At 46.6% G+C, this 24,325-nt stretch overlaps 2 protein-coding genes across 14 annotated transcripts in view; both read left to right on the top strand.

Moving 5' to 3' along the window:
• Positions 1–11,603, top strand: part of APOD (apolipoprotein D) — a 32,280-nt gene extending 20,677 nt beyond the window's left edge. For all 12 annotated transcript variants that reach the window (XM_065674871.1, XM_065674876.1, XM_065674873.1 and 9 more), the window contains 4 exons: positions 6,740–6,893; positions 7,183–7,304; positions 9,083–9,171; positions 10,442–11,603. In XM_065674871.1, the coding sequence (XP_065530943.1) occupies positions 6,740–6,893; positions 7,183–7,304; positions 9,083–9,171; positions 10,442–10,677 (601 nt within the window). In that variant the 3' untranslated portion in view covers positions 10,678–11,603. The remainder of the gene's footprint in view (positions 1–6,739; positions 6,894–7,182; positions 7,305–9,082; positions 9,172–10,441) is intronic.
• Positions 11,604–12,476: 873 nt separating this feature from the next.
• Positions 12,477–24,325, top strand: PPP1R2 (protein phosphatase 1 regulatory inhibitor subunit 2). 2 transcript variants are annotated; one of them, XR_010611569.1, is made up of 8 exons: positions 12,477–12,723; positions 17,319–17,426; positions 17,893–17,973; positions 18,251–18,354; positions 19,587–19,766; positions 21,093–21,298; positions 22,832–22,882; positions 24,237–24,325. XR_010611569.1 is itself a non-coding variant. In XM_065674860.1 (7 exons), exons 1-6 carry the CDS (start codon positions 12,551–12,553, stop codon positions 22,834–22,836), a joined length of 651 nt encoding a protein of 216 aa, XP_065530932.1. In that variant the 5' UTR covers positions 12,480–12,550; the 3' UTR covers positions 22,837–22,882; positions 24,237–24,325. The 2 variants fall into 2 exon arrangements, 1 of the variants encoding a protein (XP_065530932.1); XM_065674860.1 differs by lacking the exon at positions 21,093–21,298 and having other exon boundaries at positions 12,480–12,723.

Genomic DNA, 24,325 nt, shown 5'->3' with positions numbered 1-24,325 from the left:
AGGAGGTGCAGGATGGAGTCATCTGGTGGGTGCAGTGGTCTCTCCATCCCATCAAGGCATTCCAACACTGAGTTTTCTTGGGGCTAGCACTGTCGTGGAGAAGGTGCTGGTGCTTTTACTGGGAACTGCCAGGGCACCATGTGCACATAGAGGAAGCACCTCTCCTCCTCGTCTTCACGTACTCTCAGCCCCTGCACTAAGTCCCAGCTTCATCCCCTCCCTGCACACCTTTATCAACAAGTGAAACTCACTATGAATGGTATCTCTGTGCTATTTCAGACCTTAACTATATTAAACAAAGTCAGAGCACTGACCACCAAATCTGTTACTTATTTTCTGTATAATGTAAAGCTCAGTCTAGCAAACACTTGGGCCTGTGTTGCAATGCAAGGCATGTGTGCTTGGGCTCACTGGCCTCAGTACAGCTATTCATAGGCAAAGCCAAACACATATGCCAGTGTCTTTGCGCTCTGCAGGCTGTGAGATGCGACTTGCTCTTTCAGAAAGGCGATTCTTAGAATTCTCCTCTGACTGTGGTGTGAGACTGGGTAGCTCAGAGACAGGACTTGAAAATGCTGTCCTGGCTGATGGAGGAGTCCATCAGGGCTAAAGTGCCACCCTTAGATCTTCCAGATGCATACATAAATATGTATATAGAACAGTCTTGAGGTGTAAGACCAGAGGATATCTGAGGGTTTGAGGCTACCCCAAACACTGTACATGATTCCTGCACTCCTGGTAGCTGATGCAAGTTGCTGACTTGAAGCTAGCTCCAAAGTGCTCCCGCAGCAGGAGAGTCCCTGTCCCTGCTGATGGGCTCCTCACTTGGGTGGCAGGACAGCATCATCTGCAGGAGATTTCTTAACTGTATTTCTTAACGCAATAGAGTCTTTTCTCTCCTTTTGTGAGCGGAGCTGTGGTTACCCACACATTGTATATCTGTGTCACAAGGAAGATGTAGGTTGTTTACAGGTCATAGAAAATATAATTGTGTAACTCCAGTAATGCCTTCCTGAATGAAGGCGCTGAAATAGCATTTAGCTGCAGAAAACAGTGCTGTGGGCTTTAAACAGCCTTACTTGGGCATCTCTTAGACAGAGCTGATGGTGCTTTGAACAGATCACTGCCTATGGGGAAAATTAAGTCCTTTTGCAGAGGCACTCTCTAAGTATATTTAATGACATTTTTTAAAGTTTTTAAATTATGTTTCAGTATGCTGGGGGCTGCTTAAGGAGTCCTGAAAAAAGCATTGTGAATCCATGGGGGAATGTAGGAGCAATCCTCCAAGAAGCGAGCTGCAGAGCCTGGCAGCAAGCATTGGGGTGCCTGTTTAAGCTCGGCTTGGCAGAGGGGGAGCAGCACCCTGAGCTGAGTTGTGGCTGAGCTACAGCAGCCAGGGCCATGTAGCACCCCAGCACTTGAACCTGAGCAGGCATTCACATACCAGGACCCTGTGAGCAGAGCTTGGGATCTGCTCCTGCATCCACTGGAGAAGTACTACTCTGCCCCCTTCTGTATGTGCTTCCTGGCCTATGCCCACCCTGTGCAGTACCTGGTTGTGATAACCGAGCAGCAAACTGCAACAACAAACATTTTTTAATGTTATTTAGCAGCAAATGGCTGCTCAATGTGAGGCACTTCTGGGACATACTGAAAAGCCAGGATTAGGTGCACTGCTTGGACTCTGCTTTTTATGTTGAGCACATCTGCAGCGGCAAGATGCTGCAGGGCCAAAGCATTATCACCTGTCCAACCCTGCAGTGTAGCCCTGTCTGCAGAGACCTGCTTGCTGTCGCTTTTATCCCCCTTTGTCCTTGTTTTTCTTCTATTTTGTTTTTTCTACTTTCAGAAGAATAGGGATCCCTTTGCCTTCTCTCTGCAGGGACTCGGACCTTGGCAGCAGTGCCAAGCAGTTCAGGGAACCTTCCTGAGAGCCCAGCAGAGCCACTGCTTGCCCTGCTACGATAGGGCTTGTCCCTTATATGTAATATCTTTTTTAGTTTTCCAACTTCTTAAATCTCTCTCTTCGGTTTCTTGTGTTTTGACTACCTAATCGGATATTTCCATGATGGACAGCTATTCAGTAATTGTATATATGTGAATCACAACATCTTCTGTGCACTTGCCTTGGATTGAGTTCCCATATCCCAGAGGCCAGTTCACACTTCCAGAGCCTCTTTACTTCCTTTACCGTCATAACTGTAATGTGTAATTTTACACCATTTTGCATAAACAGATTTCAAAGCACTTTCTGCCACTCCTAGAAACAGGAAAATTCCCACCTGCCTTCCCTTTCTCTGCCTTTTCTCCTGCACATTCATTTTTGTTTATACATGTCACAACTGGTCTGGCCAACCCAAAGCCCCATTTCCTTTAGAGGAGGGAGAAAACCAGCATGGGGATGCAGCGTGATAAGACAGCCTTTCCCTGGGGAGCCGGGTCCCCACCAGGCTTGGCCAGCTAAAACTACTGTTACAGAGGTGCCAGGAGCTGATTTCAGGGTGGCCTAGGGTGTGCAATGGGACCATCTCACTTCTGCACTAAGTCAGGTTGGCTGCAGGTAGAACTTCATGGGTCCCAGGCCTGGATTTTATCAGCAGCTCCATTTTATTCTGACAAGGGGGTGTTCTTTGCTGGCAGTGCTCAGTGCTGTTGCCTCCTCTTTCCAGGGCCAGACAAGCCTTGTCTCTGAAATACACACCTTAGTAACACAAGAAACTCCTGGCCAATGCAGCCCATGCATACATGCCCCAAATGCAGTGCTGCCTCACCCCATGCCCAGCATGTGTCCAGTGCTGCCTTACCCCATGCATAGCCTGTATGTGCCTCACACAATGGGCTGCCTCACCTGCCCATGCCTGGACATACCGCAAAGCTCCTGCCATTTCACCCCAGTGTGGAGTATGCTTTGCATCCACTCCTGCCTCCCCATGCACGCACACTGCCCATACACCCCATTTGCACCTACACAGGCAATGCTGCCTTGTCCTCCAACCCCTGCAGCTCTCCATGCTCGCTGCGCTGGGCACGCACCCTGTACACCCAGCTTGCAGCTTCCTCATCGCCCAGAAATGTGGGGCAGGCTTCATTCTTGCATGAAGTGCTCAGAGCGTGTCTGGTGCCCCCCTTCTTTGCCCTGTTTTACCCCCCAGCTCTCCTCCTTCCTGTCCTCCCACCCCTGTTCCAGCTTCCTGCCCTTTGATGTGCCTCCCCTCCTCTGCTCCAGGGTATGAACTGCTTACCAGGTGGAGATGACTTCTCCCCACCCCACAATTAGGTGTGATTATAATGTTATGCTTTTCCCCAAACCCTTGCTCTTGTGTGCACTGGAGGTGGACAGGCTTATGAGCAGAGTCCTGCTCTGGGGTAAAAACTGGCAGGACATGGAGCGGGGCCTGGGTCTGTGTGGGTAAACGGTGCTGCTGGGTGCTGGAGCTGTGATGACAGGAGGGTCCTCATGGCCCTGGGTAGGGACTCAGCCGCAGCAGCCCAAGCCTGCTTCATTCCAACACAGGAGCAGCACATACCTGGGTGCTTCCCTCTGTGGTCAGGCAGAGCCCAGAAATGTGCCCCTGGGGAAGGTGCAGCCAGCACTTGCATGGAGACAGGTCCCAGCAGCCAGCAGCAGTTTCAGCTGTCAGGTCTCGTCATCTGTACCTGAAGGCATGTGGTGCCTTGGCATCCATGGGATGCCCTTTGGCTGGCAGCAGCCAGTGGAGCGAGGCTCCACGTGAGGCAGCCCCTGGGTTTCTGAAGGTGCTGACTCTGAGTGGAGGTGGGACCCCTGTGTCTCCTACCAAGACATAGGTTTGCTTCAAGGAGTGCCAGCTCTTGGTGGCTCCTCATTGCCTCCTGACCATATCCCAGGTGAATGCACACTCCTGCAGTGGGTTTCATGGAGCACAGCTGGGTGAACGCCTTGCTGTTCTGGAGTGACTTTGGCCACAGGGTGCTGGGAGTCAAACCTGCAGTGCCCAGCCAAGGCTGGCCATTCTGCAGTGCTTTCTCCTCCCATTGCTCTGCAGGATGCAGGCAGCCAAGTTCAGGATTAAAACTGAGCGTGCTGGTCTGTGTGTGGGGTATCCCACCTCTGAAGTGCACTATGATATGGCAGCTCTCATACTGTTTAGGTCAGGTTCTTCTAATTTCTAACCTGCTTGTATCATAGCAGGTGCAGATGAACAGGGGGCTTGCAGAGGGTCTGACTTTGACAGAGGCAGCCAGAGCAACACCATCAGGGACATGCTGTGCCAAACCACTGAGGGAGCTGTGTGCAGTGAGGGAGAGCCCCTGGGTGTTCCCCTGCACCACACCAAGTGCTGCTGGTAGGGTCATGGTGCTTCCCTGAGCTCTTTACCCCCATCTGGCACTGCTAGGTCTGCGTCTGCATTGGATAAGCCACACTGAGCTGTGATGGCCATTGAGGTGCTGGGGGGACCTCAGCTGTGGCCATGTTTCAGAGCACACCTTAGAATCATAGAATCATAGAATAGTTAGGGTTGGAAAGGACCTCAAGATCATCTAGTTCCAACCCCCCTGCCATGGACAGGGACACCTCTCACTAAACCATCCCACACAAGGCTTCATCCAACCTGGCCTTGAACACCGCCAGTGATGGAGCACTCACAACCTCCCTGGGCAACCCATTCCAGTGTCTCACCACCCTAACAGGAAAGAATTTCCTCCTTATATCCAATTTAAACTTCCCCTGTTTAAGTTTTAACCCATTACCCCTTGTCCTGTCACTACAGTCCCTGACAAAGAGTCCCTCCCCAGCATCCCTATAGGCCCCCTTCAGGTACTGGAAGGCTGCTATGAGGTCTCCACGCAGCCTTCTCTTCTCCAGGCTGAAAAGCCCCAACTTCCTCAGCCTGTCTTCATACGGGAGGTGCTCCAGTCCCTGATCATCCTCGTGGCCCTGCTCTGGACTTGTTCCAGCAGTTCCATGTCCTTTTTATGTTGAGGACACCAGAACTGCACACAGTACTCCAGGTGAGATCTCACAAGAGCAGAGTAGAGGGGCAGGATCACCTCCTTCGACCTCCTGGTCACGCTCCTTTTGATGCAGCCCAGGATACGGTTGGCTTTCTGGGCTGCGAGCGCACACTGAAGCCGGCTCATGTTCATTTTCTCATCGACCAGCACCCCCAAGTCCTTCTCTGCAGGGCCGCTCTGAATCTCTTCTTTGCCCAATCTGTAGCTGTGCCTGGGATTGCTCTGACCCAGGTGTAGGACCTTGCACTTGTCGTGGTTGAACTTCATAAGGTTGGCATCAGCCCACCTCACAAGTGTGTCCCTTACACCCTGGAAAGGGACAAGACTGAGCTATTTGTTGCTTTTGGGGGGGAGGTATTTCGGCAGCCAGGGGCCCAAGAGTGTGTGTGTGCATGTGTAAGGCATGAGGTGCAGCATGTAAAAACACACCAGGAAGAAAGTCTCAACAGAGATCAGATTAAAAGAAGATGTAATTAAACACAGCGAGCATCCTGGCTGTTACTTGGTTCTCCTTGCATAACTCTCGGGACCAGCTGCCTTCACAGATGGCTGCTCTGCTGTCAAAGTCATTTGCTGGGCACCTGTTGGAAAAACTGCCAGGTCAGCACAGAACTAATTGCACCACATCCTTCTCTGTAATGAGATTTCAAAGTCTAGTGGACAGATCACTGAGAGGCCTTGTAGCCCCCCAGATGAGCAATGACCCCTGCTACTTAACCCTCCCCATGTGCTCTTGTGAGTGACTGTAATAGAGATGAGGATGCTGCAGTGACCTGGAGGGTCTACAGGGCTCAAATGGCCCATGGCAGAGGAGGTTGCATATCCCCCCTTAAAGCATGGTGATGGCTGCTTCTTGGCCAGAGGGAGCAGGACAGGAGCTGCTGCTGTCCCCTTCCCCTGCTGTTTGCACCCAGGTCTGAGGCTCTCAAGGGCAGCTGAATGGCTCTGCACACAGAGCGCTGCAGCTGTGGAGCGATACCCAGACACATGGGGTGCCTTTGTTTGCCTGGGTGAACAGCCAAGTTGCAGCCCATCTCCAGCTTCGTACCAGCTGCAGATCTAAGGCAGCTGACTGGCCTGCCAAAAAAACACAACACGTCAAGGACCAGGGAGTGGCTTGTGCTGGTTCTGAATAATGATGATCCCAGTGCACTTATAAAGCGGTGATGTGGACAGCTCACCACAGAGCTGTTCTTGCAGCCTTGGCCCTCAGCAGAGCGTCACTCCACCTCCTCAGCCAAGGTACGTTTCTGAAATGAGAGATTCGAACTGGGAGCTGTGCGTGCGTCCACAGCAGAGCCCATGCCCCACAGCTGGAGGCAGAATAGGTTTTTCTTTTAAACTTGGGCAAAATGCTACCACTGTTCCTATGGCGGGGATTCTGACCAAGGAAGCAGAGCAGCCCTGTGCAGGGTCTGTAGGTGCCAACCTGCCCCAAGTACCTGAAGCGCATGGGCAGCATCCTGGCTCCAGGGGCTGTTTGAGAGTCAGCAGCACAGCTCCCACTTCTGCTCCACTGGAAAATATGTCCTTTCCCTCCTTGCAGCATGCTTTTGGTATTCGATTCAAGTTTTATTTGGTGCCAATTTGATTCTTGAACAACTTCCCTGTCCTGCAGTGCTGTGTAAATCCTGACACATGAATCATAGAATCTCAGAACGGCTTGGGTTGGAAGGGACCTTGAAGATCATCTAGTTCCAACCCCACTGCCACAGGTCATTTGAGCTACTTTTGTCTTCCCCAGGTCCATTTCCCGCCTGCATCCCGGTGCAGCCATGCTGGCCACAGCAGTGCGGCTCTCGGTCCTGTTCAGCCTCCTTGGCTTTGGGAAATGCCAGATGTTTCACATGGGACCGTGCCCAGACCCAGCAGTCCAAGAAGACTTCGATATCAACCAGGTGTGAAAAGGTTTCTAAAAGCCTCAGGGCAGGCAGTGGGTTAGGCTAAGGGGGCATGGGATGGATGGCAAAGTGCCTGGGTCATGGGAGGGTGGCCAGGTCTGGTCTTGATACCTCATGCTGGAGCTGTCAGCACAGGTCTGCGACCCTGCTAACCCCCACAGCCTCCTGCACCATAGAGGGGGAGACTCAAATGAACTGAGCATACAAAACTGCTGGCAAACAAGGCAGGGTGCTCTGCCTCAGTCCTCTCATGCTAAAAGCATCTCTTTGGGCTTTCTTCTATCAGTATTTGGGCAAATGGTACGAGATAGAGAAGCTGCCCTCAGGTTTCGAGAAAGGAAGCTGCATCCAGGCAAATTACTCATTGAAGGAAAATGGGAAGTTCAAGGTGATCAACAAGGAGCTGCTGTAAGTGTTTGCATTTGGGCTGGGTCCTCCCTGCAGCGGTGGCACTCCTGTCCTGTCTCCAAATTGCCTGTTTCTGGTCTGGTTGTGGTAGCTTTGCTGGGATAATGGCCTTTGCTGGGATAATGGCCTTTGCTGCAGTTATGGCAGAGATGCAGGTCTCTGGTTTCTGCCAGTGCTTCCCTGGGGCTCACCAGGTCTCTGTCTTGTTATTCAAGGTGAGTTGTGAGAAAATAGATCACATGCACATGGTGACTCCAGTGCGAAATAGCCTGCGTCTCCTCCTGACTGGTTTATGATCCCCAGTGATGGCTGAGAAGCTGGATGCCCCTATCCCGGGGAGGGTCACAGGGCTGTGTATGGGTATGGCAGCCACCATCTTGTGAGCTGAGAGGTGCCTGCGCCCTGTGCTTGAGAGTAAAGGGACCCGATGAAAAGGGGCAGGGAAGGTGAAGCACACGCGTCATTTTTACTTAAGCAAATATTTATCAGCTTTTTTTCTGGGGCATTTACCTTGTACTGGTAGTAACTGCTGTGTAATGGGATCAGCAATTGTCGCCAGTTTAAATCAGTGAGCAAAGCTAATGCACTGATTTTTCCCATTATTATATGTGATGGTTTGCAATTACCTCGAGCCCTGTGGGCTTTCTGCATGGACAGATGCAGATATTAATTAATCTGTTTCCACCACCAGTCCCAGCTCGTGCTGCTCTGAGCAGCTGAATGAATGAGAGGGAAGGAGCAAGTGGTGAACGCAGCGCTGTCCCCTGTGCTCCCTGGCATGGCATGGGGACTTTGTTCTGGCTCACAATGACAACAACACAGCCACACATCCCTTGTGTCTGGCAGAGAACAGTGTCCATGCTGCTCACTGACTGCGCAGCACTGTCTCTGCAGCTCCACTGCTAGGGCAGCGCTGGGCAAACGGCTGGACATTGATCTGTGCCTGCATTGATCTGTGGGAGATCAATCTGACAGGTAGTGGCACCACTGCAGCAGCTCAGACCCTGAATATTTTGGTTCAGGTATGCACTGTGCATGGCCCAGCATCAGCCCCATGACCTCTGCTGCTGGCAGCATTAGCTTCTGCCTCTTTGGGTGTTCCTGTTTCATAGGGAAGCACAAAACTTTCCTGCCCCACAGGCAGCGTCCAGGTCTTGAGACAGTTGGGGAAAGAGGCAATTATGATAGGCAGTTCAAGTCGTAGGGCTTGTTTCCAGCAGGGCAGTGCTCTGAGCCAGCAGTGAAACAAACCCTGGCTTACCTGGCTTACAAGGACAGGTAATGTGTGTGTGCAGGAATGTGCTGTGCCCTGGGAAAAACACAGGTGATGAAGCAGAGGTGAGCACATGCCTTCCACAGCTAGCAGAAGCTGAGCTGCTTCCTGGCACATCCAGCACATCGATGCTGGGATCCTCCCATCCTGCAGAGGGGTCTTGCTCTCTCTCTTCTCTGTCACTGTCCCACTGGCACTGAAGTACACCCCAGAGGCAGGGGCACTTGGAGAAAGGCACTCTGGGGCACTGGGGTGGCTTAACCTGGGAGAGCATTTCCCTCGCTGTGTCTGGACCAGGACCCAGTGTGCCCAGGATGCTGCTGAAACCATCCCCAGGGATGAGCTGTCCCTACGGGGATGATGTGGTTAGCTGGTGCATGTTTTGGCCTCCTCTTGGCAGGTGGATGCACCATGAGGGATTATATAGCAGAAAGCAAAAAAAAAAAAAAAAAAGTGATTTCAAAGTGAGTTGATTTAATTTCTCACCCTGTCATTCTCCCCTTAGCTCCAATGGCAAAGTCAATGAGGTCGAAGGAGAAATCATGCACATGGATGTAAAGGAGCCGGCCAAGCTGGGTGTTCGCTTTAACTGGTGTAAGTGTGTGGCTGGGAGGCTCACAGTGGTCTGGTGACATTTATACATCATTTGCAGCCACAGTGGTGGAGCACTCTTCACTAGCTGATGTCAAAGCAAGAAGGACCAGCAGCATTAGCGTCTCTTCAGGTCATTTCACAGATGGGGACTGGGAGGGGAGAGATGGCGGAGCTGCAACAAGGGTCAGCAATAGGCTTGTTTTTCTGAGTATAGTGGTATAGCTTCTAGCCCACCCTGCCTCTGCTTACAAGTGCTTTTTAATAACCATTAATAATACGGTTTTGTTTGCTTTTGCTTCCCTTGTCAAGATAACACACAATGGGCCTGCTGAGGTGCAGTGCATTTTATTCCCATTGCACAGCACTTCGTCTGCAGCAACACTTTGGAAAGCGAGCAGAAGCCTTGCCTTGGCTCCCTTTTTATTCTGCTCCTTCACACCTTTTCCTTGGCTATTTCATAGCACTCACACACAGAAGTTATTTGTAGAAATGGGTGGAGCAGGGCACTTGCAAAGGAGATACAATTATTGTTCATGAGCACAGCCAGTCTTAATTATGCACTGCTAAGGCATCACCTGCAGCCCTTTCATCCACAACATGTGCAACCTCAACCACCCTTACAGGATGTAAGCCTCAAGAAAACAGCACTTTGCACTCCTAAGTGCATCAGAAACAAATACTGCCTGCCTACTGGACCCACCTCTGCTTTGTGCCTGATGGTCTAAAGCAAAGTGGCTGTCCCCCACTGCAGCAAACGCTTTGGGCATAGCAGCTTGATGGAGAACAGGATCTGTCCCAGGTGGCTGGTGCTGGTGGGATGGACTGGACCATACTGATTTCCACCACCAGGGTTCCAGCTGGTTCTATGAGCAGAGCACCCTGGGGCAGTGGGTGGTGTAGAGAGAAGTGCTGGTTTGTGCTCCTCAGATCACCAGTGTCAGCTCCCAGCTCTACAACAAGCACCCTCACATGGGTGCAAGCTGGGCTGGCTTTTGGTGGCCTGGATGAGCTGATCAGGGCAGTGTCAACTTTCCAGCAAGACTTTCCTAGCCAGGGCTTTGTGGCTTTGTTGAGCCCCGCTGAACAGAACAAGGAGTCCTGATAGGCTTTTATTTTAGGCTTTCACAAATTATAGCTCCCTATACTGACCACAGTTATATGTCTCAGGAGCAGCCAAAGTGGGAACAGCACCAGGAGCTGTGGCTTTAGTGCTGCAGAGCAGTGCAGAGCCAGCTACGCATCATGTTCACGGTGCTCTTCTTTCTCCTAGTCATGCCTTCAGCCCCTTACTGGGTCATCTCCACTGACTATGAAAACTACTCGCTGGTTTACTCCTGCACCAACATTCTCTGGCTCTTCCACATTGACTATGCTTGGATTTTATCAAGAGCTCCAGACATGCACCCAGAAACCGTGGAGCACCTGAAGGGTGTTCTCCAGTCCTACAAGATCGACACTGAGAAAATGATGCCCACGGATCAACTTAACTGCCCTTCCGAGATGTAACTCCGGCATGCAGTGACACAGCACCAGACCGGCGATGAACTTTGTTGCTTTCTGTATTATCCATTAGAATTTCTCTATGTAACAGAGAAATGTAATAATCCCTTGCTAACGGTAGTTTGCCAGCCTTGAGTTACGCTTTGCTGTTGTTCTGTCGCTCTTCCCCTTTTTTTCTCACTCTGATTTTCGCAGAGTAACTGGCTGATTCAAAGCTAATGGGTGAAGAAAAGAAACTCTGAAGTGCAAACGTGAAGCTCTGCTGTTCCTGTGAGTTCTCCTCTGTGTGGATGGGAAAGGGTATGAGACATGATGTACAAGTATTAATCCCATGAAAAACCTTTCATCGCACAGCCCAAGGTTTGTTTTCCATTTTTGTCTTGATGCTTCTGGGCTTGCTACGAGTCTGTGATGTCTGAGCTACACCGCAGGCACTGCCTTACAAGGGGCAGCATCCAGACACAGTGTGTCGGTCCTGCAGACCTGGAACTTAGTCTGCAGTCTCGAGTGTTTTCTGGTGCGGGCCTGCAGGCATATGTTGCTGCCATGTCAGCAGGCCTCCTGACTAGGAATCAGATATGGCCCTTTGTATTTAAAGTCTAAAAATGTCCAGAAATTCAGCATCGCTCCATCCCTGGTGTCTGTATGTGTCCTCTCTCACCTCTAGTGAGGCTGGTCCTACACACCCAAGGGGTCAGCTCTGAGAGTGCTCATAAGCAGACAGAAAGTTGGGGCTGCTCCACTGTCCTCTCTTTGGGAAGCTTTTCCCTGAACACGAAGAGATGGCAGGCTCTGCCTGATGTCCTGCTTACCGCTTTTGTACGCGCGGAGTGCCTGCTGGCACTGCATCTGCCCTGGCAGGTGTCCACCGGGCACCATGACAACTCTGCTCGAATAGCACTGATGCAGCTCATTAAAATGAAATTAAAACATCCGCTTTGGGGATTTTGTACTTCTCAGCTGCATGAGCGTTCCGAGGGGCCGAGGGGATCGGTGTGCGGGGTCTGCCCCTCCTCTGAGGCCACAGCACCACCAGACCAGGAATGCAATGCCGTGTAAGAAACCGTGTCTGAAGTTTGGTTTGCCTCAGGAGCCTGGAGGTCTTTCCAGCTCTCTGGGGTTGTATGTGCGGGCTTTCGCCACTGTCTGAGCCCTGCCAGCATTGTGGCTTTGGCTGGCAGTGACCCCCCTCTCTTGCTGCTTTTACTGACATGAAAAACAATGGTGTAGGTGTAGCATACTCTAAACCTGCAGGAGATGTTCTGGTGGGACCCTTACTGGCATGGATGTGCAGCACAGCACTTCCGTGCCCTGGGAGCGCTACAGGAGCTGAGCAGGGAGCCAATGTTCCCTTCATCTTGGCCACTTGGACGGGGCTGAGGCGGGAGGGAGGCCCTCAGAACACCGGGAACAAGTGCCACGTTCGAGCCATTACCCGGTAAAGGGTTAAACGCTAACGGCACAGCACGCCGCGTCCCGGCCGTCCGGGTGCCGGGGTGACCCGCCGGGGCGCTCACAGCCGCCGGGGGCCTCGGGGTTTTGGCGCGGGCCCGCTCACCGCTGCTGCACAGCCTGCTGCGGCCGGCGACAGGAGCCCGCCTCGCGCACGGCGCGGCGCACGCGCCACAGCCCCCCGGGCCTGCGCGCTGCGGGACAGCGGGAGGGCAGCGCCCCCCAGCGCCGGTAGCCCCGCTCGCGCATGCGCACAGCATCCCGGAGGAAGGGGTATGGCGGTCCTCCTGCCGCCAGGGGGCGCGGTCCCGGCGGCGGCATAGGGCCTCTTTCCCGCGCCGGCCGTTCTGACGCGCCGTAGGGAGGCGTTAGTTGAGGCGGAGGCAGCGGCGGCGGAGGAGGCCGGAAGCGGTCGGGCGGAGGGGTGATGGACGAGCCCTCGGAGTCGGGCGCTTCGGCGTCGGGCCGCTCGGCGTCGGGCTCGGCGGACAGCGCGCCCATCAAGGGTATCCTGAAGAAGAACGGCAGCAAAGCACAGGTGGATGGAGCGGCCTCCGGGGCGCGACGGGTCAGCTCGGCCCGCGACGAAGACGAACACGGGTGAGAGCCGCGCTGAGCCCCGCGGGGCCTCGGTGCTGGTGAGGCAGCGGCGGCGGTCCTCTGCAGCGCCTCCCGCTCGGGAGCGGAGCGGGCCCTGCCGGCTGGCGTGCCCCGCTTGGGGGCTCCCGGTGCCGAGGGGTGCTGCTGGGCAGTAACGCGGTAAGCGGGTCAGTGGGTCGTGCCCGGGTGCTGCCTGTGCACCGCGGCCCTGCAGCAGCATTCCGCACGTCGGCAGGCCCCCCGCCGAGGCTGGGGTACTGCCTGCAGCGGGGTCGTGTTCACAACGGGCGTGCCTAGGCGGGGAGAGCAAGGGCTGCTGCAGGGAGGGCAGGGAGCTCCGTCCTAGCTCTTGTTGCTTAAAGTGGGGGAGTGGCGGCTGAGGGAGCTGCTGTGATACTTTGCTGTTCGTGAAACCCTGGCAGAAATAGTATCGTTTTTAAACGCTCGATCGGAAAGATGAACAAAAAAGTTTTACCAATGCTACGAGGACAGTTTACCACTCGAGAGATAACGCTTTGCCATGGCAGGTTTATTCTCAAAGGCAGCTTATTTCTCTGTAAGCAGAAGCATGTCCCTGGGGAGAAGACCTCTGGGTTGAAACGTAAGTAAGAAGTATTTTTGGTGGTGCCGGATTAATCTGTAAAGATCTCACACTTGAGAATAGGCACCGTCCATGTGGTTTGTGAGTGACAAGAAGGTCTTGGTTTAATTGTAACATGCTGAATTAGTCCCAATACCCAGGAAGTGGTCTTCAGCCAGCCAAGTAGCTGTCCTCGACAGTAAGAATTCTAGTGCTTTTCTTGGTGTTAGCACCCAGTAGGCACTGCCCAACATTGCTCTGAGACTCCTTCACATTGTGATGCCCAGGGTTTGACAAGAACTCTAAAAAATTGCCTTTGTCATTTATATTTATTTGTGACATTGCTCAGTGTTGCAAGGAGGGAAATAATGATAAAATGGATGTGCAGTTATGGGTTTTTTTTATAATATGGTAACATTCATCTCCTCTTTGCCTAAGTCATGAATAAAGTCTAAAGTCAGCAAAGCAAGAATTAAAAGTATTTGGTTTACTGTGTTGCCTGTGTCAGCTGCTCCTGCTTTCCAGTGAGAAATTACTGCAACTGAAGAATGAGATGATGTTTTTGAAGGAGGTGATTGTAAGTAGCAGTGTGCTACACAAACACTGTGATTCTTACCCCCCCCCTTTAGTTTTAATATAGTGTAGCACAAGGTGTTTACTGCCACACCAGACATAAAGTAAAACTGGCTGTTGGTAGCCTCTGTTCCATTTTCTGCTGTCTCTTTTGTACCATCTTGAAGAAAGATGGGAAATTAAAGTACAAACTGGTGAGCTGAGTATATGGTATATTGGTTACAGTACAAATAATTTCTTGCATGCTGGTAAGAGGGCAGAAGTCCAGGTTTGTCTCCTGTTTACCAATGTGAGTCAATAAAGTCAATTAGATTAATTTTGAAATTGCCTTGCAGCTTAAAGGATATTGTCTAAACGTCATGGGCTGCATTAGATTTCCTGGAAACATCAAGTATAGGGTATTTAGGTTTGTGTGTAGGTATTATTTGTGGTTGGCAATGCTTCATTAAGCCAGTGTTATTTCTGACTTCAGCAAAATAATGTTTTACTTAAAGGAATGATAAGTGGTATAGCTGTGAGTTTCCTCAAAGATTAAAAACTGCTTTATAAATTCCAGTACCTGTTTTCTTCATGCACCTCTAGCAGCAGTCTCTGCTTATTTCTAATACTGAAATTCAGGTCTAAATAGCTTCAAAAATAGCTGCAGATGAAAGAGCTCGTTGTGTCAGCTGTCATCTTTCAAAGCACAGTGTTCAGTAGAGCTGTCATGTATTTGCATCATTACTGACTTTGCACTGTTATTAGTGATGGCAAAATTCTTTGGAAAACTTCCTCAATGAAAATATGGTGCGAGAGCCAACTTGTGAAATTGGGACACCACTGGAACTGCATCCTAAAAGCTGAGATTGTGGTCTAATGGTAGACACATTCTTGTCATTTCTTGTATAAAGTATTTTTTGCCTTAAGGCTCCGGTAAGAGCTTGTGACCAATTTGATCCTTTTACAAAGGAACTGTAAAAAAACCCAAAGTACATGTGTTGGAACAGACAAGAGAAGATTCTTTTATGGTAGGAGTAAGTGAGGTGTGAGAGGTGTTCCTGTGAGTAATACTGCTGCAGAAACTTTTTGCCTGTCAAGGTGTCATGTCAAAATACCGCACTGTTATGTATATTTAAAGATGTGAGATAATACAAATGAGCACGCCTGAGATTTTTTCAAAACTCATTTTCCTAAGGAAGATTAGATTTCCTGTTTCTGTATCTGAAAGGGTGTCAGGAAGCATTTTCCTGTGATGGTCCGAAGTTCTGTCATTAATGTTATGCTGCTCAAGCATGCCTAAGCATGCCAAATCACAGTCAAGGGAAGTGTGGGTTTTTAGAGTACTTAGTCACTCTCCTGTGATGGCTTTTTACATGGAGGGGTGAAATGACATGTTTGTCTGTTTGCCACTAGTGATGAGGGTATTTTTTTCCTATCTGAATTTTAAATTGTGCTCTGGGAGGTGTTCCTCAGCCAAGGCTTTTAGTGTTGGAATCAGAGCTGAAAGAAATAAGTGTGAAAAACTTAAACCACTAAAAGGTTCCTCGGTCTTGTGTGTGTAAGTTACTGAACTGCTAACTGTAGGGTAATTTAGAGAGCAGCCAAAAATATTCTTCAGAGATTGCCAGTATTCTTACAAGGTATTAAGTTGTGAGTCCAGGCAATAAACCGTGATGTGCTCTGGACAACTGTGGCGAGCGTACGGCATGTGATGGGAGTTTCTCCAATCTGTCGTATTTCCTCTTCAACTAAGCTCTGTCTCTTCACAGGAGCTGCATGCCATTGTCCAACTGCTATGGCTAGTAAAAATTTTCATGCGCCGCCTGTGTAACTGTATGATCATATCGTGTTAGTCATAGGTGAATTTTAAGCAGGTGTTTAGCTGATGTTTTAACTGGTGACTTTTCAGCTCCTGAATAGATAGGTTTGAATTGCTGGCATTCCTAAAGTAGAACTCTCGCTTTGTCATCATGAAGCTCATGACTCTCCACCCTGCCAGAGCAAGCAATCTGACTCACGTGTTGCCTGCTTAGGTTGCAGTCCTTGTGTTAGAACAAAATGATTACATAGAAGCCTCAAACATGAGAGCGTGGCATTGGTTGCTATATGCTAAGGGGATTAAGCTCACTTAATGTGTATTCATTTCTGGAATATAAGACTCTAGCATACAGGATTCAGCATCAACTCCCACATCTGTTTTTTTTTTTAATCCCTTTAGGTTTGGATTGTGTTTTTTCCCCCTACTGTATTATGCAGTCCATAATTTGGAAAGTAATTATGCTTTCCATAAATACAAAATTTAGTTTGTACTTGGAATTTTGCTTCGTCAGTTTTGTTTTACAGATAGCATTCTGCTCAAGAACAGTCGTGTTACTGAGATTGAATTTATATTTCAAATTTGTTGTTGGAATGGTTTGTATTTAAATAAGAGTAGTTCAGTTAGGCCTCTAGCCAACTATGTCCCCCCCAAAAAAAACCCACAAACAAACCCCCCCCAAAAAAAAACAACAAGCCCAAAATAACCCAACTCTCAAACAACAACGCACTGTAACAATGGCTTCCTTAAAGTAATAATTTGAAATATGTTAATATGCTAATGTGTAAGGAAATATTAACTAGTGGCATTATTTTACTATTCTCAAGTTAAATGGCTTGATTTAGTCTAAGGAAAAGACCACCTTGCATGTGGCTTTTAAATCAGCAGAGGGGTGACTCTGGTCACAAGGCAGTTGTTTTCCTTGTGACTTATGTTTTGTGAGTCCGGGTGGGCTTTTGTTTCTGCAAATGTACATGAAATGGTGCATTCTCTGATTAGCTGAGGAAATTCTAAATAACGTAACATCACTGGTGCCTGTCTGTGTAAAATGTGAAACTCCCTCGGTTTAATTACAGCAGTGAATCAGTTTTGGTTTATTATTCCAATTTTGGATGACAAAAGTAGTACTAATAACCAGCTTATTTCAGTGCTATTTATTTTACTGCAGGAAGTTGTTTGTTGGTTGATATTATTTATATAGCAGTTTTACTCATAGCTCATCCACTGAGCAGAGGTGGGGTGGGAGTTTTTGGTTTTGTTGAGGTGTTGCGGGTTATAACAAGAGGAAGAATGATTTTACACTAACTTGTACCAAGAGTAGACAGCTAACGAGGCAATGATTGAATGGGACCAATAGTCTCTTGAACTATATAAATAAGAATACATTTATGGATCACTGAGTTTATTTAGCTATTGTGGATTTCCAGGGAAATTCAGTTGCATCAATACTTTGTCATGACTTAACTAAAGTATATGCAGAACAGTATTTAACAGCCATTCTTTGAATGTACCTGTGTGTCATAACAATATTCTGTGTGCTTAGTATGCAGTGGAGGTCAAAATATGTTCTAAACGTTTCTCCTATGGTCAAACAGAACTAACTATTTTTAGACTAAAAGAAAATTTGACTTTGTTTTCTTATTTCAGTAAAAAATCTCAGAAGTGGGATGAAATGAACATCATAGCTACGTACCACCCAGCAGGGAAAGATTATGGCTTGATGAAAATAGATGAGCCAGCTACTCCTTATCGCAGGTAGGCTTGCTAAACTGCTGCCCTAAATGAGGGCAGGAGACATAGTAGTTTTACAACAAAATTGACTTTGTGGATAATGTAATATTTATTACAGCTGATTGCCTGATAGAATATGCCTGCCTACTGGATATATACAACATTCAGATTTAAAAAGCTTCTAAATAAGGCTTATAGCTATCGAGGAAGATTGTCAGAAAGGACAAAGTCAATTTTTAGGAGGCTTTTGTCTAGCAGGCTTTATGCTTTGAATTGTGTAAGTGTCTGACTTGTATTGTTTGGTTTTTTTTTTTCAGTTAACATCTCTGTAGTAGAATATAAAGTTGTATTGATATTTAGATTAGATTTGAAAGTTTTGAAAGTACTGAAGGAGTGTTCTAATGGAGTGTCGTGAGGTTTTCACTGTTTTATCAAGCAAATTTTAAGCAGCAAATTATTGATAAAGGCTACTTTTTGTTTGCCCTCCAAGCATGGTAGGAGAAGATGATGAGGATGCAGTGAGTGATACAGAAGCAAATGAGCCCGTAAGACCAGATGTGTTGAGTAAAAAGTAAGTATTGTCATAGAAAATTGACTAATTTTTAAGAGAATTTTCTCTTTCCTGGAGTATTTTTTCTTTATGGAAAGCTGTTGCTAGTTTCTTTTAAGTCCAACTTTTGCTATTGACAAATCTAGTAGTTTTCGGTGTTTTATAGTGCTACTGGTACTTCAGACTTCTCGCAGGTAGTTAGTTATTGCAAAAATAATGAACAAAGCCGAGTGCTCTGCAATATAGTGTATGTGAAAAACTTGCTGGTTTAGCATTTTGTTTTGCATGATTTTTGTAGACTGGCAGCTGCAGCTGAAGGTAAGGGACCCAAGATTATGGCAAAGCAAGAGGAAAGCAGTGAGGAAGAGGAAGAGGATGAGGAATTAACACCTGAAGAACGAGGTAGGCATAAGTTGTTTCCTTTGTTTTGTTTTTGTCCTATAAATAATTTCAGATTTTGGGTAAATATATTTGGGAAGAAGCACTATCAGAAAAATGTTGTGATTTTGAAAAGAGAGATTGAGCAAACATGCTGCTTGTTTCTAATCAGGACCATTTGGTTTGGGATCTACACAATAAACAGGAGTTTTGCTGTTACTGGCTGCCCTTTTGTATACAAGCTTAAGGTGTGGGAGTTCCTCTTAAGAAACATGGACTTGTCAAATAAGCAGCTCTTACAGTTTTGGGGTGAGGGAGTAGTTCCTATTCCAAACGTGTTTCAGGTAGACTTAATAATTTAATGAGTACTGCCACAATTAAGATGCTGCTAATTGCTTGCAAACATACAGATGATATTTCTGTTGTTTTCAAAACAACTGGTTGATGAATCCAGCAGGAAATCTACATTTGTTCTGAAGCAGGTCACATCTTCAAAAGAGATGTTTTGTGTTAGCTTGGGCTAGAACATTTTGAGGAAACAGTCAGAAATAATACTTCTAAGGTTTCAGGCTTGTATTATCTATCTCTAGCTTCTCATCTTTCCCGGCCCCAACTTTTATTGTGTAACCTTACTATTCTAAAGGAAGGGGAAAAAACCCCCACAGTGTTGGGGCTGCCAAAAAGCTAAGTTCAGTTTAATTTTTATGCGTTACTGTTAGACTTGATACTGTTTAATATGTGGAGCAAAGTTAGGCTTCAGGCCATGGAGACAGTGGAAAATATTTTCTTCTACATGTGGTAAATACCTCTCATAACTGGCCTCTGGTAGCTAGCCAGGAGTCAAGTTGGACATCTGCAAAAGTTCATCTTCTATCCCATCAGTATGTTTAATTTGTCCTTAAGTTTACTTGGAAACAAAGCTTGTGGAACTTCGGAATTTTGTTTGCTGTTACTATGTGCTTCTCTTGGTTCAGACTTGCTCTTTCTTGAGCCGGGTTCTTTTACAAGTGCTTCAGCCTTTCTGGTCCATTAATTACTGGCCTTTTTATAAGTCAGACTCATTCAAAAGAATGCTCCACTGCTTGAAGAAAATAACTTTCGTTCAGGGATTGTTTAATCATGTAATCAGTGGAATTTCAAGGTAATAATAAATTTGACCTAGGAAGCAGTTAGTGCCTCTCTGAAGAGAAAATAAGCTGATTGATTTTTTTTTTTTTTAAGGGAATAAATAAGCATTTGCATTTGTTTGTCAACAGAGAAAAAGAAACAGTTTGAAATGAAGAGAAAAATGCACTACAATGAAGGGCGAAACATCAAACTGGCAAGACAGCTCATTGCAAAAGAACTACAAGGTGAAGAGGACGATGATGATGAGGATGAAGAGATGGATGATGCTGCAGATGTAGAAACAATGAATACAGAAGTAGCCGAACATGGTGAGCTGCCAGTTAATCAAAAAATGTGTTTTAGTGGTCCTTTCAGCTATTGGGAAGTGGACACACTTAAGTGTGAGAATGAACAGAAAGGGTACAGTATGTATGGAACACTCCATGTGCAATACTGCATGCTGTCTGGGTAGGTATATTTGTAGCATGGTACCAAAAACATCAGTATTGCTAAATAGGGTGTGAGCTTTTGTTTGCTGTGACATAACAGAAGAGCGAACATCTCTGCTTCCTACTATCTTCCCCAACATAACTCTCTCTTGGTCGTGAAATTGCCAGCTTCGTTTTTAAAGGAAGAGCTGCCTTGTATGGAGCACTTAAAGCTGTGGCCACACAGGGGAGCCTGGCCTTACGTTGTGGTTCAGTTCCTGTTCTGCTCCCAAACCATCCTGTAGGCAGCAGTGGGAAACTAGCATGAATGCTTCCTCCCTGTTGAGAGTAGTTTCCTATCAAGTTCCTACATAAGAACTGCCTGTCTTACTGTAATGTAAAACTGCTGTTAGGACTTTGGTATGCTCTTGTCCTTAAGCAGTAATGTTCTTTTCTATAGCATAGGATAAGACCCTCAGCTTTGCTTTTAGTTCAGCTTTGCTTTTAGTGCAGCTGCTGGAAGAAGGTCAGAGATTTTAGCTGGGAGCCCTTTTGGAACCTGCTGCAGGACTGTCTCTTGATAGGAAACTCCTAAAACTAGAGCTTGACACCTTCTCTTCCATATTTTAAGCTTCTCTCTGGGTGAAAAGGGTAGACTGTATAATGAAAGTCTTTGTGGTGTGGGGGTTTTATTTGTTTGTTTGTTTTTGTGGGTTTTTTTTGTGGTGGCCTTCTGTTGAATCATTACAGCTGTTCACTACCCTGTGTTCACCGCCTCTGTGTTTAACAGCACTTTGAACAAGTTTTTGGCACTAAAAAAATAGACATCTGTTGCTCATGAGACTAGTGGCAATGAAGTCTGTAAGCCTCATTCATCTGGTGCTTGGCAAAGCTATGTGATGTTAGCACGGTCTGCAGACTTGGGAAGATGCTGCATGGGTTTAACTTGGTTCACACTTGCTTTTCATAACCATATGAACTAGGGTCTCTTCTAAAACTAGAATAAATTCCACACTATAAAAAGGATATTTGCAAAGTTGCGTGTGTTCAAGTTCTGTGGGTTGCACATTTTAGTCCCATTACTAATTACAGGAGGGCTAATGCCTTCATAAATGCTCCGAAAGGGTCATTTGGTATGTGTCTGAGACCCACTAATAATGGACTGACTTTATCCAGTAACTTAATATATGCCTTAGAATGGCTATTTACTAGAACTTCACTCTCCAGGGGAAAGGAGGGCTCCAATAGGCAACCTTATGACCTTTCTCCATGGCTTGAAGCTGCCATCCTGCACTCTGCTGTAAAACAGAGGCAACTCCGCTCGCCAGCTGCATTCACCAGTGGAAAGAAGGCACACCTTTGCAGCATTTTTCCATCTCTATTGTTGAAGTCCATTCCACCTTCCTTCATAACCAGCTTCAGAGCCACCACTGGTAATTATCAATTTTAGACTGCTCATGGCCAATAGATTCTATAAACATAACCGCTAGCCAGTTTATTAACCTGTTAACTAACTAGTTCACCTCCACAACAGGGCATATAGAAATACTTGCCATTAATCTGATGTAGTTTTCAGTTCTTCACTTTTGTTTTCTATCATTCTGCTTAAACTCTGATGTTTCTTTATCTCCTAATGTCTCTATCAGCTATCATTGCTTTTGATCTCTGTACCTGATCATTCCTCTGAGGTCAAATACTGTTCTTCCTTTTGTAGCAGCTGGTGAATTGAATGCCCTCAGACTGATCATTCTTTGTGGCAGGGTTAGTCAGAGGATGATGAATATGGATAAAACTGTTAATAAACCTTTCTGTCTTCTGCCACGGCCCACGTTTTAAGAAATTGCTACACTGATGATAAATGTTCAGCAACACAGTTATATTAAAGTAATGTCAAAGTTTACCGAAATAACTTTTTTAAGATGACATCTCTTTATCACTCTCATCTGTATTCTGAAGGCACAGACAAATCCTCTTATTTACACATCTTAATCAAACAGATGTCAGCTACTGATCGTTTCCTCAAGTAGCTGGTTTTAACACTCGCTACTTGGGGTTTTTTTGCTAGTCTGTGCGTTTGGTCATGCTATGCTTTTGATCATATTAAGCAATTGGGTATTTAAACCAGTATTTCAGTTTGTTTGTTTCCTTCATGGAAATGGATTAAAATGCTGTTAATATTCTTGTTCCTGAAAGTTCCCTGTTAGGTTTAAGTGTGTGGAAACATTATTCATCTGGATGAGCTCTTCAGAGAGCTGTGCGACTTCAAATAGTGTTTTGAAATGCTTTCTTACAGAGCAGAAAAGGAGGATTTTCTTTATTCAGTTTATTACTGGGTGGTGCAGGACCTGGTTTTGGTGATGGCTTATTTTGGCTTTGCTCTGTTAAACTAACAGCTCTGATGCTTAACTGCAGAGGAATTGTCTGTCTTTCTGCACGTTGTATTGTGGCTACATTTTGATAATTTCTTCCATTCAACCTCTCTTCTTCTGAAGTTGGAGATCATCTGATGATGTGGCCACCAGTCTCCTGTTATGTCTGAGTCTGTCAATCTGTGTAAGCAGGAGCTGGCATGGAGTGTCTTTCTATTCCAGTGGAATAGCATGATTTATGATGGTTGTTCTAGGACAAGATGTGACATAAGAGGTGTTTCCTAGCTGTCTGTTGTGACTGTAGGGCCCTGCTAGCTCCTGGGTTGTTTTTCAGGCAGTTTATGGCCCTTTTCTCACTTTGAAATTTTTTTTTTTTTTTTTTTTGTTCATGAAGATCCTTAAAGGTCCTGTGCTTCTCTTATCTGATGTTCCTTTCCACACTCTAATCCTGTCTGGTTTGTATGTGAGTAAAACTAACAGTACTCTTCTAATCTGTACACTCTCCTTTTGAAGAAAGGTCTAAAGTCTTAGGGCAGGTGTTAAGTTTCTGTCAGCTACCACGAGATCTGCTAATGTAAGTTGCACTTCTGGTTACAGACTGAGATTTCTTGCTGATTGAAATGAAGATGGCCAGTCCAGTCAGTAATGGTGAGAACTGTTTTCATATTTTTGCCCGTTTTTACCTTGGGCTACCAAATGTTTTAACTGTATAGGTCATTCCTTTTTGCCTCAAGTAACTGTACCTTATCCCATGTGCATGGGTTCTAGCACCCAAGCATTTTGGTGGAAAAGAAAGCTGAAGTTGTAATAGACTGCATTAGGATTGCTTGCTTTAGCATTTCAGCTTCTCTGGATTTTTTTTTTTGGCTACTCCCTATTTATTACTCTGCAAATGGCATAAATGGCAAAAGTGACCTTTGTTCCTCTCCATAAACACTTTTCCTTTAGAAATTCTATTCGAAATCACTGAAGATGCCCAATGTAGGTAAATTTAAGCATGATGATTTCAGTGCAGATCGGTCTTTAATTCTGCTACACAAAAGTATCAGCTGCAAGGGTGTGATCGATAGAAGTTCATTTGACAAGCAGTAAAACTATTGCTCCCTCTCTATGGTTCGTTGAGCAGTTATTGCTATAATAGCACTGCTCAGATACTGCTCCTCAATTTAGCTCTTAGATGACTGTGTGCGCCCTTTTGGCCTTTGGGAGATACAGAATACATTGTGTTTTCTTAACCAGGGTGGGCATCACCCTGAAGATTACTGAAGTGAGAAGTCTGGGAGCATACACTCATGAGTTTCACTTGTTAGCTATGTTACACGCTTGTTAAACCGCACTTGTTACACCAAGCGTAACTCATGCGCAAGCCTAACTGACCTTTTTTAGAGATTATTGTAATCTGGATGTGGTTTTCTTTGATCTTTGCTTTATGCCACTGACTTTTTGAGGTGCCCATTATATATATATATATATATATACACACACATATATATAGGTGGGCTTTTTCATACGCACTAAGGAGAAGGAGCTTTCTCTGATTTACTGATGTTCTTTGGCTCAAAACCATGAGTTTAACAACTTCCTGAAAAATACAATAGACTCTGTTTGCTCTTTTATAAGCTTGTTTAAAGTGTCTTATCTGGAACTGAAATTTGTCCTGAAAAGCACTATGCTTGCTTGTGTTTCAGGAACCCGCTGTGTTAGTTTTGCAGATTGAGGGTTTAAGCCGTCCCCCCAGTACCAGGGGTGGTGAGCATTCAGTGCTCGCTATGCTGAACAATGCTGTTAGCCGTCCCCTTGGAACATAAGGGTGAAATAACTATTCTAGAAGTTTCTGTGTTCTCAGACGAAAAGCTTGTACGTTGCTAAGATGGCTTGGGAAACATTACCCATGGAGAAGTAAAGACTATTTCAGGAGGGTATTTGTGTGTGTTACGAAAGTATGCAGTGAGTGTGAAGAATTACCTGTTTTATTTTTTTGTGTGTAATCTTCCTTATGCAGCACATGCTACTCGTGACCAGCTGGAAAGTAGAGCACACAGCATAGAAGAAATCTGTCCAGAACTGTAACTGCTTGTCAAGGACACAAAT

Source organism: Lathamus discolor, chromosome 3, assembly GCF_037157495.1.
Source record: "Lathamus discolor isolate bLatDis1 chromosome 3, bLatDis1.hap1, whole genome shotgun sequence".
Classification (NCBI taxonomy): Eukaryota; Metazoa; Chordata; class Aves; order Psittaciformes; family Psittacidae; genus Lathamus; species Lathamus discolor.
Note: the sequence above shows the minus strand (reverse complement) of the source record. Positions and strands in the feature narration are given on the sequence as shown.